Source organism: Tenrec ecaudatus, chromosome 13 (genome assembly GCF_050624435.1).
Source record: "Tenrec ecaudatus isolate mTenEca1 chromosome 13, mTenEca1.hap1, whole genome shotgun sequence".
Taxonomy (NCBI): domain Eukaryota; kingdom Metazoa; phylum Chordata; class Mammalia; order Afrosoricida; family Tenrecidae; genus Tenrec; species Tenrec ecaudatus.
The window spans coordinates 106331651-106351206 of NC_134542.1; the positions used below are offsets into that span (position 1 = coordinate 106331651).

Sequence of the window (19556 nt, forward strand, 5' to 3'; positions counted from 1 at the left end):
AAGCCGCCACTGGAGGAGAGACTTGAGAGATTTTGTACAAATAAGTATTTGTGGAATTAGAGAAGAGGGAGGGGAGTGAAAGTAGAGAGCTGGACCAGAGTCAAAGGCAAGAAATGCTCCCCTGTATAGGCCCTCTCTTAAGGAAATCTATAAGTTAGCTTGTGGACTTCCTTTTGCCCCGGGGACTAGAATGTCTTGTTACCAGATGCCATCTACTGGGCACAGAGTATGTTTGGACTGAAGTTCTGAGAGTCTTGGCTGTTGGAAACCTTTAAAAGACAGGCGTATGTGCACAGGTCAGAAAGATGACATGTTGTCAGTATGAGTTAAGCAGCTACACCCTCCTAGGAACTTCTCCAGGATAGCCTGTATGTTTAGCCAGAGTAAATCTTTCTCTTGGCAAAGACAAGAGCCTAATTCCAGTAACATATATACATGCTACTGCATTGTTTGAGAGGCTACATGACATATCAGAAAGCTAAAAACCAGGGAACTTTTGAGTACTTAAAAGTAATTTCCATGATTTGTATGACACTGTTCAAAAATAACTTTCCAGATATACTTTAATTTCTTATGCACATATATGAGTTAATATATACATATACACATTTATATGCATGTTTGTGGGGGACGAGAACATAATTTTGAAAAAGTTTTTGCTGGCATACCCTAATTTGATAGAAAAATATAATGAAAGATTATCAGAATCTTTAGGACCCTAAAAAGCTTTAAAAAAAAATCCTGCAATTTCTGATGGACATTGAGCCTCCACTCATGTACTCCCTCAATACAAGAACACTTTGCTCAACTAAACGGTCATTCCATCATACCCACCTTCCTGACACGACCGATGAAGACAAAATGAGTACATAAGCAAATGTGGTGAAGAAAGCTGATGGTGCCCGGCTATCAAAAGATATAGCGTCTGAGGTCTTAAAGGCTTGAAGGTAAACAAGCAGCCATCTAGCTCAGAAGCAACTAAGTCCACATGGAAGAAGCATACCAGCCTCTGTGATCACGAGGTGTTGAAGGGATCAGGTAGCAGAAACCAAAGAACAAAAACAGTCATTGTGTGCTCACCTTCCCCACATAAACACTAAAGACAAATGCATGCATAAGTAAATGTGGTGAAGAAGGTTGATGGTGCCCAGCTATCGAAAGATATAGCATCTGGGGTCTTAAAGACTTGAAGGTAAACAAATGGCCATCTAGCCCAGAAGCAACAAAGCCCACATGGAAGAAGCACACCAGCCTGTGTGATTATGAGAGATTGAAGGGACCAGGTATCAAGCACCAAAGAACAAAAAAATCATATCCTTGTGAATTAGGGGGAGTGCAGGATGAGGACCCAATACCCACCTGTAGACAACTGGACATCCCTTGCAGAGGGATAGTGGGGAAGAGATGAGTCAATCAGGGTGCAGTGTAGCATTGATGAAACACAAAACTTTCTTCTAATTCTTAAATGCTTACTCTCCCCCCACTATCATGATCCCAATTTTACCTTACAAACCTGGTTAGATCAGAGGGGTGATACTGAGAGGAGGGAAGTGGGGATAGAAAGGGGGAACTGATTACAAGGATCTACATATAACCTCCTCCCCGGGGGCAGGACAACAGAAAAGTGGATGAAAGGAGACGTTGGGCAGTGTAAGATATGATAAAATAATAACTTATAAATTATCAAGGGTTCATAAGGGAGCAGCAAGGGAAGGGGAAAAAAGAAAAACGAGGAGCTGATTCCAAGAGCCCAAGGGAAAGCAAATGTTTTGAGAATGATGAGGGCAACAGATGTATAATTGTGCTTTATACCATTGACATATGTACGCACTGTGTTAAGAGTTATATGAGCCCCCAATAAAATGAGCTTTAAAAAATAATTAATTCTGCAATTTCAATCTGTACGTCAAAAAGAGAAATGACACACAAGAATGGTACTCAGAAGGATGGGTTGTTGGCCCTTCTTAGGCCTACTAGAACTCTGTTCTCGTTGGTGATGGAGGAGGCATTGATATAGGGAAAAGCAGTGCTAGAACTATAACATCATTTAAGATTTAGTTTGTTTAAAATCCAAAATGTAACAGTCCCTTTCCTTTGAGTAAAATTTCCTTTACAGCTTAATCAGCAGAGATATTCCAACTTGGAAGACTCTTACAAGGATAAATCCAACTCAGATAAATAAGGGCACGCATGACGCTTCAGGGGATGATGATCTAACGGCCCCTGGAGAAATGTAGGTATGGATCATTTCCTAATGATCATTGTAGAATCTGCATTCTTAGAGTATCAAGTGCATCTATGACATTGTAAAAATCTGTGAATCTCCTTCAATCACTGTAAAAGCTGTTTCTTGTCTACTAATGTAGGGTCAGGACTGGCTTCTGAAACAGCTCAGAGGAGTAATCTGTCTGCTTTCCTTCTGCAAGCACTTGTAGGAATAAACCTCGAAGTTCTCCCATCTCTGTTTTTAGCTATGGTGACAGGCTCTCCCAGACCCCTTACAGCCCAACAGCGGGACCACACAGCAGGGAACTCAGCGCAGTCTCCATCTCTGTGGCTGCCCTGCCAGAGTGGAAATAGACCAGCACCAGGTGTGCTGTCTGTCGTTCTCCCATTACTTCCTTGGACAGATGTCATCTGGCTGACTGTTGGTGAGTTGCCTTGCTGTTTGCTACCTGTGGCTGGCTAGCCTGAATTGCTCTACAGAGGACTCAGCTGTCTGCTTCCTTGACTTGCACCCAATGGCCTTCAAGACTTGAAGGACTGCCAGTGTATTAGCTGTCTTATGGAAGGAGTTGCACTGAGCCATTTGTACTGCTCTATAATTAGCTATTTATTTCTTGTGTTTTCTATCTCTATAAATATATATAAAATTATAAGTGTCCTGGTTTTGTTTCTCTAGAGAACCCTATCTAATGTAACAGCCTAGCATTCTGCCTGGCACTTAGTATGTGTTCCAAAAAATGAGTTTCCATTCTCTGAATCATCCACCAGTTTTAGCAACCCTCAGAGACAGTATCTAATTAGTAGCAATCTTAATTCTTAAATCTTAATAGTAGCGATCGTAATTCTGATAGCATTGTATTCACCTAATGAAACAGAAACGTGTTACATTTGACTCTAGTATTGAATAGTCAGCTTGTCACTGACAATTAATAGAAATGAATCATTGACTAGGCTAGATTCAGGACACCATATTTATTTTTATCAGATTCTAGGCTAGATTCATGACACCAGATACATTCTTACCAGCGGCTCTTGCAGCCAGATGCGGATGAGTGTGGCAAGAGTGTAGTACATTACCAAGAGAAGGATGGGGTTGGCATAATGGTACCAGGCCAGCTCCGGGTTGACTATGATCTTCCAAGTACTGGAGCAATTTGTCTGAATGACCGATTTGATACCAAATAACCTGTTATAGAACAAAGAAAAGAGATAAAAATGCTACCATAATTTCTAGTATACTTCAAACATAAAAACTCACAGCCACCAAGATGACTCCAACTCATAGTGGCCTTACAGGACAGGGTAGAGCTGTCTCTGTAGGTTTCCAAGACTGTAACTCTTTAAGGGAATAGAAAGCCTTGTCTTTCTTGTGTGGAGCTGCTGCTGATTTTGAACTACTGACCTCAAGGCTAGCAGCGCAACACGGAGTCACTATGCCATCAGGGCTACTACTCCCAACATAGACTTCAAAACAAAACACATCTTTGTTTTACATATCCATAAGTTCTTCCTAGGTGTGTTAGTCTGGGTAGACTGGAGAAACAAATCCATAGAAACTCACATTTGTATCAGAGAGAGTTTTATTTAAAATAAAGGATAACTGTACATTAAGAAAGCATCTCAACCCAGTCCAGTCCAAGCCCATAAGCTCGATATTAGCCCATATGTCTGATACCAATCTATAAAGTTCTCTTCAGACTCATAGAACACATGCAATGACACTAAATGTAGGACAGTCACAGGCCAGTGGGTAGAAAGTCTTTGGATCCAGTGGTGTTGTAAGCATCTCAGTGCTGGTAGCGGTTTCCCCATAGCTTCTTCAGCTTCAGAGGTCTCATTTTATCAGGGTAGGTCCATCTGGCTTCTCCAGCACAGGACACTAGCATAGTTCCATGTATTTTGTCAGCTGGAACATCTCCCAGGAAGTAAGCCAAGAGAGATAGTGTCTCCTGCTTCCAAGAAGGAATATGGGAGTTCCCAGAATCCTCAGGAGAAGGCCATGCCCACACAGGCGCTTCGTTGGCTATGACCCAATTGACAGACTAGACTCCACCCCATTCACTCATAATCCTCTCAAATTGACACCAGATTATGTAACTACCACACTAGGTTAATTCATAAATTTCATATGTTTCAATTGTTCTTCAATTATTTTTAGCTATATCTTTAAAGTAAAAGTACATAACTATATATGTAAAATTATATATTATATATACACCCTCAAATAGAGATAGTGTGTGTGTGTGTTTGATGAGAATGCTAGCTAGACAATCTTTACATTGGTTCAAAATCTTGTTAATAGTAAATCTTTGCATATCATTTATAAATTTACATTTTAACGACCAATCGGGCCTAGTAAAGCCTGGCATTACTGAATGCCAAGTGTGAAGGTAGTTGTCTCAGAGCTTGCATTAAGGGCACACATTTGGAGGAGGCTATGGATGAGAGTAAAAAAAAAACAACCACAATTCATTTGCAGTGTCCACATAGATTATGACCCACTGAGTTTCTTCTGATTCTTAACCAACGAAGTAGATACTCTTACACTCAGGTAGAACACATTGGAAAGTGGGTTACCTCCACCCCTCTCTAGCCAGCCCAGAGAGAGTCAATCTCTAGTGGTCTGCCTGGGTGTTTCTTTGATGGACAGTAGTGGATGTTGCATAGTCACAATTTCCACAACTGGAACAATAAACATTATGATAAATGGAGAAAATATTGAAGTTGCCAAGTATGCCATTTTACTCAGATCTACAATCAACACTCACGGAAGCATCAGGTATGAAAGTAAAGGGCATATTTCATTCTACAAGACTGCTGCACAAGGCTGTTTTAAAGTGCTAATGGGTAAAAGTGTCAGTGTAAATACTAAGGTGAACCTGAACAAAATCATATTTTCATTCAGTTAGTATGCATGTGAAAAATGGGCAATGAAGAAGGCAGTCTAGAGTAGAAATGGTGCATTTGGAACATGGTGCTGCTGCAGACTATGGCAACAATCAATCTGACGGAACAAGCAAATCTGTCTTGAAGGAAGTACCACCAGAATGTCCCCTAGAAGAGAAGATCGTGGGACTTCATTTCACCTCTTTGGACTTCTTATCTACAGAGACAAGTTCTTAACTAGTTCTTGATCAGCTTAAAAGATCCTCAAGGACAGGGACTGCACCAGTGAGCTTAAGTCTAACAACAGGTTTAAGAATGGCACAGGACTAAGCAGTGTTTAATTTTTTTAGAATTGTTAGGGGAAATAACTTCGCCAACCATCACACAATTCGTATGTTCAGTTTCTTTTGTCTTGAGTTTTACAACATTCATTTGTAACATTACTTCAACAACTTTCCTGCATTAACCTTCAGTGAAGTCATATCACACATTTCCGATACAACTAGAGTATTTTATCATGATTTAATTGTACTCCATCATCTTTTGATGGGTAGCTTTTCTTATTTTCATACATTAAAGTTTAAATGATCCCTAATGGAACAGTGGGATAAACATGGATCTACCTTCAAGGTCTGCAGAGCCAACCTACCAGCTGATCTAGAGAAAGATGAGGCTATCTGCGCCAATAGAAATGCACAGTCTTGGAAATATAGGGTTACTATGAGCTAGAGGTAGTATGTGATCAAGAATTAATGGTATGGAAGAAAGAAGTTTAAAGTTCACTAAAGGCATTGATCAAAAGTACGGCATTCATAGAATACCAATCAAAATGCCCCAAAAGCTGATACACCGAATGCACACACTCAGCCATGCCAAGAAATATGGAAGACAGTTCCCTGTTCAACTGACTGGAAAACATCCATACTTGTACCCATTCCAAAGAAAGATGACAAAACAGAATATGGAAATCATAGAAAAAATATCATTATGCAAGTAAAAGTTTGCTGAAGATCAGCCAAAAACAGTTATAGCAGTACAATGACAGGAAGTTGCCAGACATTTAGGCAAGATTCAAAAAAGGACATGGAACAAGGGATATCATTGTTTATTTCAGATGATCTTGGCTGAAAGCAGAGACTACCAGAAAGATTTTTACTTGCATGTTTTTTTAATTTAATAAATCTTTTTATTGCGGCTCATCCAACTCTTATCACAATCCATACATACATCAATTGAGTAAAGCACCCTTATATATTCGTTGCCCTCATCATTCTCAAAATTTGCCTTCCACTTGGGTTTCTGGAATCAGCTCATTTTCCTTTTTTTTCTCTCCCCCCTCCCTCCCCACTCCCCCCTCCCCCTGAACCCTTAATAGTTTATAAATTATTATTTTATCTTATCTTACACTGCCCTCACCCACCTTCCCATTGCCCATCCCCCATAGAGGAGGTTACACATAGATACCCAAGATCGGTTCTCCCTTTCTACACCCCCTTCCCTCCCAGTGTTGCCACTCCCACCGCTGGTCCTGAGGGGTTCATCCGTCCTAGATTCCCTGTGTTTCCAGACCCCTAGTGCACCGCTGTACATCCTCTGGTATAACCAGGTCCGCAAGGTAGAATTGGGGTCATGATAATTGGGAGGGGAGGAAGCGTTCAAGAACTAGAGGAAAGTTTTGAGTTTCATTGTTGCTATACTGAACCCTGAGTAACTCATCTCCTCCCCACTCCCCCTCTGCAAGGGATGTCCAGCTATCTACAGATAGGCATTGGGTCTTCATCACGCACTCCCCTTCATTCACGGTGATGTGATTTTTTTCCCCTCTGCCTTTGTTGTCTGAAATCTGGTCCCCTCTGCCCTTCATGATCACACATGTTGGTGTGCTGCTTCCATGTGGGCTTTGTTGCTTCTGGGCTAGATGGCCGCTTGTTTAGTTTCAAGCCTTTAAGTCCCCGGACGCTATATCTCTCAATAGCCGGGCACCATCAGCCTTCTTTACCACACTTGCTTATGCACACATTCATCTTCAGCGTTTATGTGAGGAAGGTGATAACACAATGATGGTTTTTGGTCTTTGGTGTATGCTACCTGGTCCGGTCAACACCTTGTATTCGCTTAGGCTGTGTGCTTCTTCTCTATGGGCTTTGTTGTTTCTGAGCTAGATGGCTGCTTGTTTGCCTTCAAGCCTTTAAGACCCTAGACACTTTATTTGTGTTTTATTGACCATGCAATGGCATTCAACTTTGCTGACCATAAGAAACTATGGAAAGCCTTGAAAAGAATGGGAATTCCAGAAAAATCCACTGTGCTTGTAACTGTACGCATACAGAAGCTGTACATGGATCAAGAAGGTCAGATGGTTTAAACTCAAGAATGGTGTACATCATGGTTGTATCCTCTTACTTTAATTTCTTAATCTGTATGTTGAGCAAATAATCAGGAAAGCTGGTTATATGAGGAAGAATTTGGGATCAGAATTGAAGGAAGGCTTATTAATAACTTTTGATATGCTGATGACACAAACTTGTTTGCTGAAAGAAAGAAGGTCTTGAAGCTCTTGCTGACAGAGATCAAGAATTGCAGCCTTCAGTATAGATTTCAACTCAATGTAAAGAAAACCAAAATCCTCAAAACCCCAACAATTGGTAACATCATGATAAGCAGAGAAAAGGTTGAAGTTGTCAAACATTTCATCTTTCTTAGATCCAGAATCAATTCTCATGAAAGCAGCAGTCATGAGATCAGATCACTCCTGGTACTGGGTAAATTTGCTACACAAGACTTCTTTAAAGTGTTGAAAAGCAAGGATGTTATTTTAAGGACTAAGGTACATGTGACCCAAGCTAATGTGTTTTTCAATCACCTTACTTGCATGTGAATGTTTGAAATTGAATAAAGAAGATCAAAGAAGAATTGATGTGTCTGGATTATAGTGCTGGCGAAGAATATTGAAAGTAGTACAGTATGGACTGCCAAAGGAAAAATCAAATCTAAGGGTTCATGGGGGAGGGAGGGGGAAAACGAGGAGGGAGGGGTAAAATGAGGAGCTGATACCAAGGGCTCAAGTAGAAAGCAAATGTTTTGAGAATGATGATGGCAACATATGTACAAATGTGCTTGACACAATGGATGGGTGGATGGATGGATTGTGATAAGAGTTGTATGAGCCCCCAATAAAATGATTAAAAAAGAAAAGAAAAGAAAAAAATCCAAATATCTCTTAGAAGAAGTACAGCCAAATTCTTCTCGGAGGCAAGGGTGGTGAGACTTCCTCTCACATACCTTGGACATGCGATCAGGAGACCAGTCCCGGGAAAAGGAACAGCATGCTTGGTAGAGCAGAGGAGCAATGAAAAAGAAGGAAGACCTTTGTCCAGGTGGATTGACACAATAGCTATAACAATGAGCTCAAACCTGAGTACAATTGTGAGAGGGGCACAGGACTGGGCCGCGTTTCAATCTGTTTCTCACGTAGGGTCAGGATATATCAGAACCAACTGGATCTCACCTGACAACAGCACCGTGGGTCAGAATCAACTCAATGGAAGGGGGCAGGTGAGTGACTGTCAGTGGATTTTGCCACAGCCCAATTACCAGTGAAATTTGGAAGACCGCTACTGCCCAACCGACTGGAACTGATCCATATATTTACCCATTAGAATGAAAGGTGATGCAACTCATGCTCAAATTATAGAACAATATCATTAGTATCATGTGCAATTAAAAATTAAAACCATCTAACAATGGTTGCAGTAGTACATGGACAGGAAACAGCCAGAGGTTCAAGCCAGATACCGAAGAGGCTGTGGAGCAAGTATATCATTGCTGATCTTGGCTGAAAAACAAAGAATCAGATAATGTTGCTTACTTGTGTTTTACTGACAATGCCAACACATTTGACTGTGTGGAACATAAAAAAACAACCCTATGGGTCGCCTTGAGAAGAATAGGAATTACAGAAAACTTCATATTGCTTACACAGATCTTGTACAAGGATCCAGAGGCAGTTGTGAGAACAGAACAAGGGGATATTGTTGCATGGGCTAGAGTCAGGAAAGGCGTGGTTCAGGGTTGTATCCTCTCACCATGATTATTCAATCTGTTGGCTGAACAAGTAATCAGAAAAGCTGGATTGTATGAAGAATGTGGCATCAGGATTGGAGGAAGGCTTATTAACAACTTGTGAGATGCAGACGACACAATCTTGCTTGCTGAACATGAGGAGGTATTGAAGTCCTGCTGATGAAGGCCAAGTACTGCCATCTTCATTATAAATTACATCTCAATGTAAAGAAGACCAGAATCCTCAAAACTGAACCAATAGTTGACATCAGGATAAATGGAGGAAAAATCGAAGTGGTCAATGATTTCATCTTGCTTGGATGCAGAACCGATTTGCATGAAATCAGTAGCCACAGGTCATGCATTGTATTGGGTAAATCTGTTGTCCAAGACATCTTCAGAGTATTGAAAAGTAAGGATGATACTTTGAGGACTAAGTTGTCACTGACTCAAACCACAGCATTTCCAATTGTCTCATATACACATTAAAGTTGGACATTGAATAAATAAGACCGAAGAAAAATTGATGCCTTTGAATTGTGGTGCTGGTGAAGAACATTGAAAATACCATGGACTGCTAAAGGACAAATAAATCTGTTTTGGAAGCAGGCCTGTCAGTGCTCCTTCGAGGCCAGGATAGTGAAACTTACTCTTACAGGAGACGCCAATTCCTGGAGAAGGACATCATGCTGGGTACAGTAGAGGGGCAGGGGCAATGAAATGGACAAACACAGTGGCTGCAGCAATAGCTTCCAGCAGAGGGATAATTGTGAGAACAGTGTTTTGCTCTGTTTAGCTCTGTTGTGCACAGAGTCACAGTGGGTCACAATCAACTAGCTGGCGCCGAACCACAGCAGTAACACCAGAATAGCAATGAGATAGATTTGAACTGAGGTTGGATTCTTCCGCCACCATTTTTTAAGTTCAGATAACTTTGAAGAGTTTCCCCAAGCCGACACATATGGGCTCAATCACATCCCACATGCAGTTAACATTTTAACTTGTAGCATATTACAATAGCCTGCATTGTTCTAAATTTTATTCTCTCCCTTCAAGAAGTAAGCATTTTTTTCCCTTGTAAGAATTATATGTTTCAGTTCCACACCCTTCCTTGTAAGTGTTCACACATTTGAACAGCTGAAACTAGTCACGGGAGCAGATACACACCAGACATCAATAAACTCACGTTAAACACAAGAGAAAAATGCATCCAGGCAGAGAACTTGAACCTGAAAAACTAATGACCGGGTGCATGCAGAACATTCCATATTCAGTGGTGACAACCTATCTAGAAGTCTTTACCTTGGATTTCAATTTTGAGTGCTTGTGGAGTGGGCACCCAATACCCATGGCCCTACCCATAAAGACCCAATTCCTAGAATTCTACACATTCTCTCCAAAACCTCTCCCTTTCCCTTGTTTGGCAAGACCATGTCCTGTTAGCTTAGAGGTTACCATGTTTCCCTTGCAAGGTGCTTTTCTCTCTAATAAACCTTGCTTCCAGAGCTCAGCTTCCTGCCTTGTTATTCTTAACTGGGCAAGGTGAAAAAAATCCATCTCTGGAGCCCAATTTTAGCACTTCCTTGGTCTCCCTGGTGGGACTTAAAGTCACGATCCCTAGAATGCCTTTTCTTTGAATCTCAGTAATAAACACTTGGAGCCTACATGCTTTTGCGGTTTGAAAAATTGACTGCCCAGACCTACTACCTAGGACTCCACAATGCTGGGCAGCCCAGTCATTTGGGGAGGATGGAATTTAGTGGCAAGGAACTTCAAGTCTTCGGTACAACTTGATGGCTGTCTTATTACTAAAATAATTCCTTGTATTCTGGGTTATGCTGACCCAAACCATCTCTTATCCTGTACCACGGTTCCCTGTGCCAATGCAGCAACTCCCTGTCTGTGATCCAAATTCCCTATTTCAAACTTTGCTTTGTTGATCCTTGGTTAAACTTCAAAGACTTTTAAAAACAGTTTTATTGGCATCTACTTCACATATCATACAATTCAATAGTTCAATCACATTAAGAAGAGTTGTACAATCGTTACCACCATCGGTTTTAGAACACTGTCTTTGTTCTTGCTCTCATCACATTAGCTCCCCGGTTTCCCCCACTTCCTCTGCCACACTCCCAAGTGACCTTAATCCAGTTACTGTCTCGATGAATTTACCTATCATTGATTTCATATACAGAAATAAAAAGAGAAAACAAAACTAACAAGAATAACAAAATAAAACAGATTTTTTTAAATCTCAAAAAAGAAAGCAGAAAACATTAAAAACGAGAACAAATTTTAAATGGCTCCAAAGGGAGATCAAATGATAAGGGATTACATTTCAAGCTAACTGCATCTGCAACAATCCACCTTCCAGTACATTCTGCATGGGAGCAAGGCCACTCACACCCTTGGTCTATGGCTCGAGAGGATTCGCCAGAGGCTGAATAGACCTCTTTCACCTTCACTTAAAAACAAAACAAAACAGAAAGAACTTTAAAATAGGCCAAAAGAGAGATCAAATATATTACATTTTAACCTAACTACATCCGCTCTGATCTACTTCACAATGATCGGTAACCAGGCTATTCACATGCCTCAACTATTATTAGAGAGAATTCACCAGAGGCTTAATCTCTGTGTGGATCCTGTAAATGAATCTTGGATTTCCACTGTCATCATAGCCTTCTGCCAACCAGATGCTCACATTGTAAGCTGATGGGATTCCTCCTGTGGATGTGGATATTATTATTCACATCCTTGTATCACACAGGATTGCATTTCTTCCATACCGATATATTTGAGACCCCACTTAGGAGTAGAAAGCCTCAACTTTCCCCCAAGAAACTGGCTGGTGGCCTCACACTACTAACCCTTAGATCAGCAGGCCAATACAGCAGGCCAATACATAACCACTATCCATGAAGAATGTCATGAGTTTAGCCAGTGCTATAGATTGTAAAACACTGTTGAGAAAAGGAAATTATATGAGTATGGGACAGCTACAAACATGATACTTGAATTGTTTACCTTTGTGAGAAATAAATCCCAAACATGTCCACCTTCCGTAATTAAGGAAACAAAAGGTTATGGAGTTACTAGTAGCGGAAGATCTTATGAGTGGGATTCATCAAAGGAGCCTAGCAGAAGGGAATCTGCCCAGAGGTAGAAACTTTAAATTAAGGAAGTAACCTCTGGCCAGAAAGACTATTAATCTCATACTAATTACCCCTAAGGAACCCAGGGAAGGACTGGAAAACTAGGAAATATATGGGGCTCATGAACTCATTGTTGGACGTGTCAGTCCATTTTGTGGTCCGAGGCTTGGATGCCTGATTTTGCACAATCAACCAATACATCCTCTCTCTCTCTCTAAAGTGAGTACAGATTGGATTTCTTGAGGATCTTGATTACCCCTCAGTAACTTAATATGGGATAAGTTGGTTCTCCCCAGTTCTCTCTGGAGACCAATCCATGTATGGCCCAAGTTGGGGGTTTATATTAACCTGCCATTTACCAAGAGGAACTGATCTGGCACAGGGTTTCAACATTTCTCATGCAGATTAAACTCTTAGGGGACTGGACAATATTTACACAAACAATGGGAGTTGGTGAGAGGCCAGAGCTTTCAGTAATATTCACAATGGCAGAGCCATGCCTACCAGAGTAATACATATCATAACGTAGCAAGGAAGACATGAAAATGGTAAATATGTGGTAGTTCTGGACTACATTCTTTGGGCACCCTCCAGGTAAGAGATTCAAACCAAAGTCCAACATCCAAATTCTACGCCCTGGGGCTAGCAGCCAGCTGCTTCTTGTCACACATCCTAGGGAGTTTCAGCCTTATATCTAAGGGCGGCAGGTGAGTTTGAGAAAAAGGCCAGGTCCCTCAGTGGGGTTGCCACACTGAGTCCTTTTGGCGTGGCTTATGAAGGATGTGTGTGCCTCGAAAGAGCAGAGTCCAGAGGTCCAGTAGTCTGGGACACAGCACATACACAGGGTTACCAGCATGACACGAATGTCCAGTTAGGAACATAGTACCAGGTATAATCTCCCCTTGGGTTCTATGTAAGTATTGTTAAACCCTTTTTCCCCCAAACAGAGGTGGCTCCGCCCTGTTTTCCTACCAACCAAATAATTCTTGTCTTCTCCAAGACAGACATGCCTCCCTCCCACTATTTTGACTTATATTTTCTGTAAGATTTCCTATCATTCTGGTAAAAGTGTCTGTTGGATGGGGGTGACCTTAGCCCACTTGTGTATGGCAGCAACTGAAGGTTTTCCCTCTCTCCACATCTTGAAACAGTGACCCCCGGTGAGGTGGGTTTCTAAGAGGTACACTTAGAGAGGAGGAAGTAAGTTTCATATCTCTTGTTTCCTTTACCAGTTAGCTGTCTTGAACCCCATGTAAAAAGAGCACCACAGCGCAGGCAATCTTCCACCTGGACCATGGCCCGCCCCCTGTAGGGGAACCCTGTATTCTCTGCAAGATCTGACAGTTTATACACGTCTCCAAGTTTGTATTGGCAGGGTCAAGGAGAGAAGTTTAAGCCAGAGAATTTTCTGAACACTCAGCCCTGAGGAATACAACCTTCGACCAAAAAGGCGAATGATTTATCAACATGGGAGGAAGCCAAAGCACACCACAAGGTTCTCCTTTAGGATGTTTGCTAAACCAAGGACCTGACCTACCAACAAATAGAAGAAGAGGCTCATTTTTTCCCTACAGCACTGTTTGGCCCCAACACCAACTAGGTAACCAGGAGCAATGGGCTATTAAGAGTGCCGTGCCTAGAACCCAATCCTGCAGGGAGACTTGTTTTGTAAAAGGGAAGGTGGGTGGTGGTGAAATACTGTACGTCTGCATGTTTAGGCATCATACCAGAATCTGGATTATAGGAAGGGGCACAAAAGCGTGCTCACTAAACAACAAGCCTTTTCAGGGTTTTATCCAGAAACCCATAGTCTCAGGAGGGGATTAATAGATAGCCCCTCTTATCCAAACTTCAAGAAGGCCCATCTCATCAGTTCTGCCAGAGGTTCCTTCCCCAGGTACCCCAAGTTTAGGGGCAACTTTGCTGCCCGATTCCTCAGGAGTCAGATGACCTGAACACTCTCCATGTACTGGTAAAGGGTCCAGTCCTGGGAGCAGGGCCACTGGCAGACTCCACGACTGCCTTTTCTCCCAGTGAAAGGCCTTCACTTGTGAGACTGCATTCTGGGAACAAACTGTACCTCCCTTTACCTCCAAAACCAACTCCTGGATTCCAAACCCTTAGAGAATTGTCCTGTGGAGAAATAAACTATCTAAGAGTATGAGGGGATACCTTATAAAAACAACCCCGAATTCTATTGTCAAAGCTAGGTGTTTCTTTTTTAAAAAACAGAAACAACCTTATCACTTTTAAAGTATTCTCCATTACACTTAATTCATTTGTCAAATCTACAATTCCATTCTTGGAAACATTTTTCAAATTCATCTGTTTGGATGGCTGACAGCACCCTCCTTGTTTTTTTTTCTTTACCACTTCTACATTGTCAAATGTTTTTCCGTTTAAGTCCCTTTCCATTTGTGGGGGCAGGGGGGAGGTGCATGCAAAAACTGGCACACTGAGATGGCTGCATGAGCAGGTGCTTTGTTGTGGTGGCAAAACCAGTACCCCGTCTCCCATAAATCAGGCCTTTTTGGTCACACAAGGTTATGGCAGACTTTCAGAACCTCTAAATAGAAAGCTTGATTAACAGTCTGACCTGGTGAAATGAACTCCAAATGCACTATGAACCAACATATTTGTCTGTTTGTGAAACTGACAGATATCCAGAACAAAGATTTTATCGATCGACATTTCACCATTTTTGAAACGACAAAACCACTCAGACACTTGAGTTCTTCCCACAGCGGTGTCTTTGTAAGCTGTGTTCAACATCACAGCAGTTTCTGCAGCATTTTTTTCCAAGCAGGAAACAAAATTTCACAGCTGCACGTTGCTCTCTTCAGTTGGCCATCATAAAAAAAGAGGTTCAAGTGAAACTTTTTTTAATGAAAAAATTCACTGTGACCAGATAGAACCTTCCCAGGTGACGCCACTAGTTACACTAACTCAGAACAAGTTCCTTGATGCTTGCCCATTGGGAAAAATGAATACTATGAAAGTCCTGCCCAGTGGAGTTTTTTCCGTCGTGTGTGTGTGTGTCCACTCATACATGTTTCCTTGTCCCTTTTGATCTCATACCTCAGTCACTATAAGGACATACCAAAAAACATTTCAGAGGACCCAGAAAAACAGGGATGATTTGAACCTGGATTTCAACATCAACTGAAATGACTCGAAATTATTCTTATCCATTGCTTTTTGTCATATGAGAAGGATACAATCAAAGTCGAAGTAAAAGGTGTGTGTGGTGGTTAGATAATCTGTTGGCAATTTAAAACTGAAGACTGAGGGGGTGGAGTTTAACCTGTCAATCAGGTCGCAGATTGATGACCTCATTTGGAGGCTCTAAGGAGATAAATAGCTCATAGGAGGTGGGACACACCCTCACTCCCTGCTAGACATTACTGATGACGAGCCTGATTTAACTATGCTGATGCAGCCAGAGCCTGTGCTAGAGGAGCCACACGGGGAGCCCTGCCAGAGCTGCGATGCTTACATCACCACTAGATCCACAAGGCTTTCCACCCACTGGCCCGTGATCTTCCTGCATTTGGCATCATTGCACATGTTGCATGAGTGTGAAGAGGAATTAATAGATTGGTACCAGACATATTGGCTAATATCAGATTTATGGACTTGATCTGGACTGGGCTGGGATGTTTCCTCAATATACAATTTCTCTTTTAAATAAAACTCTTTCTTATACACATATAAGTGTCTAAGAATTTGTTTCTTTAGTCTACCTGAACTAACACAGTACGCTAATGAGTTAATTAGACCCCTCCCTGATCATACTGCATACAACCCCAGAGGAGAGGCTGTACGTGAACAGGAGCCTAAGTGGATTTATAGTTTGAGCATGGACAAGGAATAGTGGGGAAAACGCTTGATAGCTCACATACTTGAGGGATTTTGCAGATCATTACTAAACCTATAGAATATGAAAGGGTGAGTGAAGTGAACCAAGGAAAGGAAGGAAAAAGTAGCTCTTTTCTCAAATGCTCAATTGAGGCTTTTAGGAAATATATTGATATAGATTCTGAGACTGAAACTAGACTGGTCTGATAGGAATGCATTTCATTATGTATAATCTGCCACCCAGAAAGGAAATTAAGACAATTAGAATTGGGCCCTCCCTCACTTTCGTGCCTGGTGGACTAGGCATTTGAAGTTTTCAATAACTGGAAGGGAGTAGAGAATGGGGAAGAATATAAAAAACACAAAAGCAAGTCGTATTGTTGGCCCTTATGATGTAAGGACAACCTCATAGCAAACTTCAGTCCCCTGACTAGAGATGAGGGCCCTCCAGTGACTTAAGCTCCTAGCAGGCCAGGTAACCTCCAACCTAATTAGCGTGCATACTGCCCAAAGCGAGGTCATTAGCACTGGCAATGCATAGACCATCCCAAATTGGCTGTGCTATCAGCCCCCACTGTGGACTACCCATTATCTCCTTGGCTCCCATACTGGCAATGGCAAGAGTATCAGAAAGGTTAGACTCATAGAGCCAGAAATCTGCCTTATTATTGTAGGTGGAACCTATCCAACATTTATATCCACAGTGGATGGTGAAGTAGACAAGTTTTTGCTTGACACAGGGGCAACCTCCTCTGCCTACCATTTCTTTTAGTTCCTCATTTCTACCAGGAATATAAAGTTAAGGAAATTGAGGGCAAATTATAAACTAATGCTCTTACATTACCATCTCAGTTTAGAATTCAAGACCTACCTTACAACCCATTGTTTATATGCTTGAGTGCCTTACTGTTATTAGGAAAAAATTTACTTATCAAACTTAATGCTAGTGTTTTTCTAGACTTCAGGATGTCTTAGCCCACATATGAGACCATTTTACTTATGTATTTTGATGTTTCAGCCAAATGAAGGATTAGATTAGAAAGAGTAAGCACTAACACCTTGTTAGTACAGGTCCCTCCGGAAATATGGGATGTCTTGGTACCAGGAAGAGATAGAGAAGTAGAGCTTGTTAAGATTTTCCTAGGCTGTCTATCTGCAGGTGTTCATGCAGCTCCCAACCCCATAGCTCTCCCGCCGTGCTGCCCCCAGCCTCAGAGCTCCTCCATGGGTCCGCCCCAGCCCACGGATATTCTGCTGGCATGGCTAGGATGCATGGTACCCCTGATGGGCTACCCACTGGATCTGTGGGTCACCTGTGGGTAATTACCAGTGCCGTGGCTCCCCTACAGAGCAACCACAGCCTCAGGGCTCCTATGCTGGGCTGCTCCTGGGCCCACAGCTCACTAGGAGGTCCACCCCAGCCCTGTGGTAACTCAGTTGGTCAGATCCAGCTCTAAGTGGCCCCCAAGGTGGCATGCCCCAACTTAGTCACCCCGGTGACCAGCCCTGGCATTGAGGCCACCTCTGCTGGCCCAGTCCCAATCCTGACCCACAGTCTCACACTCACATAGATCCTCCCTGGTCCCAAGGTCCCCACACTGATTAGCCTTGGCCCATGGTTCCCCTGCCTACTCAATCCAACCCCTGGCCACACAGTCAACCATCCCCAGCTCCATGTCTCCCCCAGTGCCTAGGTCAGACCCACGTTTTCTCGACCACGTGACCCAAACCCATGGCTCCCATACTGGCCTATACTGGATTAACAGCTATACCACTAGCCCAGCATGACATGGCTCAGTGACCTGGATACTGCTACCAATCTCAGTCCATTCTGAGGCCTTCCACTGCCACCAGCCACCAAGCCGCAATGACACCTCACCCAGTAGATCTGCATAGCACTGCCCTTGCTGCCCTGCATTGCCCAAGAGGACTATCCAACTTGCCCTCCAAAAAAAAGAGATCCTGGCTGGCTAGGGAGAGAGTGAAACCCCACTGAGATAAAGCAGTAGCCTGATAACGGAGCACAGCTGGTGACAGTCTTCAGAATCATTCTTACAGACTCAAAGAGAGAAAAGTCAGGACTCTTTGACTCCTGGGGAAATGGCACCAAGCTCCTCTAAAAGGAAGTTCTGAACCTACCAACATGCAGAGAAGAAGCAGAGTTGATGTGTCACAAAAATAAATCTTTAGCATGCTGCTGGGAGTCATACAGGATATGAGAGAAGCAATTCAGAAAAAGGATGAAACAATCGGGTAGGTAAAATCCACACATCAAAGGGAAAAACAAGAGTTAAGGGATGAGGTAACAAAAACAAAGAACAAGATAAAAACCTCACCAACAAGCTAGAAGTGGAGAGCCAGACCAATGATCTCAAGGTCAATCAGGCAGACTCCAACAAAGAGGAAACTAAGTCAAACAAGATAATTAAAAAGCTGGAGAAAACTTGAGAACAATGATCAATGCTATGAAGAGGAACAATGTTCCAGTACGGACAAGACACAATGAAGAAGTCAACAGTAAAAGTAGCGAGGGAATTCCTGGGAGAAAGCTTCCCAGTTTACTGAATGAGAATCAGACAATCATTCCGGAAGTGGAGCTGACACCAATTAGACTAAACACCAGGAAGAATTCACCTAGGCATAAATAGTAAAATTATTCAACTTTGATGAAAAGGAGAAGATCATAAGAAAAATAAGTTGGTACTGGCCCAAATTAGAGACAAAATTAGTCAGTTTTTAGAAATCAATGAAAACGAGTAAACAATGTACCAAAACCTATGGGACACAGCAAAAGCAGTTATCAGAGGGTGTTTGATAGCGATATATGCACATATGAAAAACGAAGAGAAACTTATATTCGATACGCTATCACAATACCTCCTGCAATTAGAGCAGAGTCAACAGAATAATCCCCAAAAAGAAATAATAAAGATCAAGGTGGAGATATAACTGATTTATGGACTGTAATATGTAAGAGTCCCCAATAAAATGATTTATTATTTGAAAAAAAGATCATCCTAAACCTAGTAATCTCTTTCCCTAAAGGGAATTTGCCCTGTTTTAAGCCATTTTCTCCAACATGGACTCATTACACCCTGTCAGTCTCCTTGCAATCTCCCCATATACACTCTGTACAGAAACCTCATTGAAGGTACTGCTTTGTGCAAGACCTCAGAGCAGTGAATGAAGCTGTGGTGCCTATCCGTCACCTTGCGCTTAACTCTTATACCCCTTTGACACAAATTCCCATTTTTTGTTCTAAAAGGTGCCCCCTTTTAAAAAATCCCATTCTACCTTGAGAGTCAGGATCTTGAAGTCTTTGAGTGGATGGATACTCAGGTTCAATCGCAAACACAGTATGCCTTGACT

At 42.1% G+C, this 19556-nt stretch overlaps 1 protein-coding gene across 1 annotated transcript in view; it reads right to left on the reverse strand.

Annotated features, from left to right (window-relative positions):
• The window catches only part of PIEZO2 (piezo type mechanosensitive ion channel component 2), a 535104-nt gene that overhangs the window by 173640 nt on the left and 341908 nt on the right, over positions 1-19556 (reverse strand). Inside the window, exon 8 of the mRNA XM_075529992.1 lies at positions 3250-3412. Within this exon, the coding sequence (XP_075386107.1) occupies positions 3250-3412 (163 nt within the window). The remainder of the gene's footprint in view (positions 1-3249; positions 3413-19556) is intronic.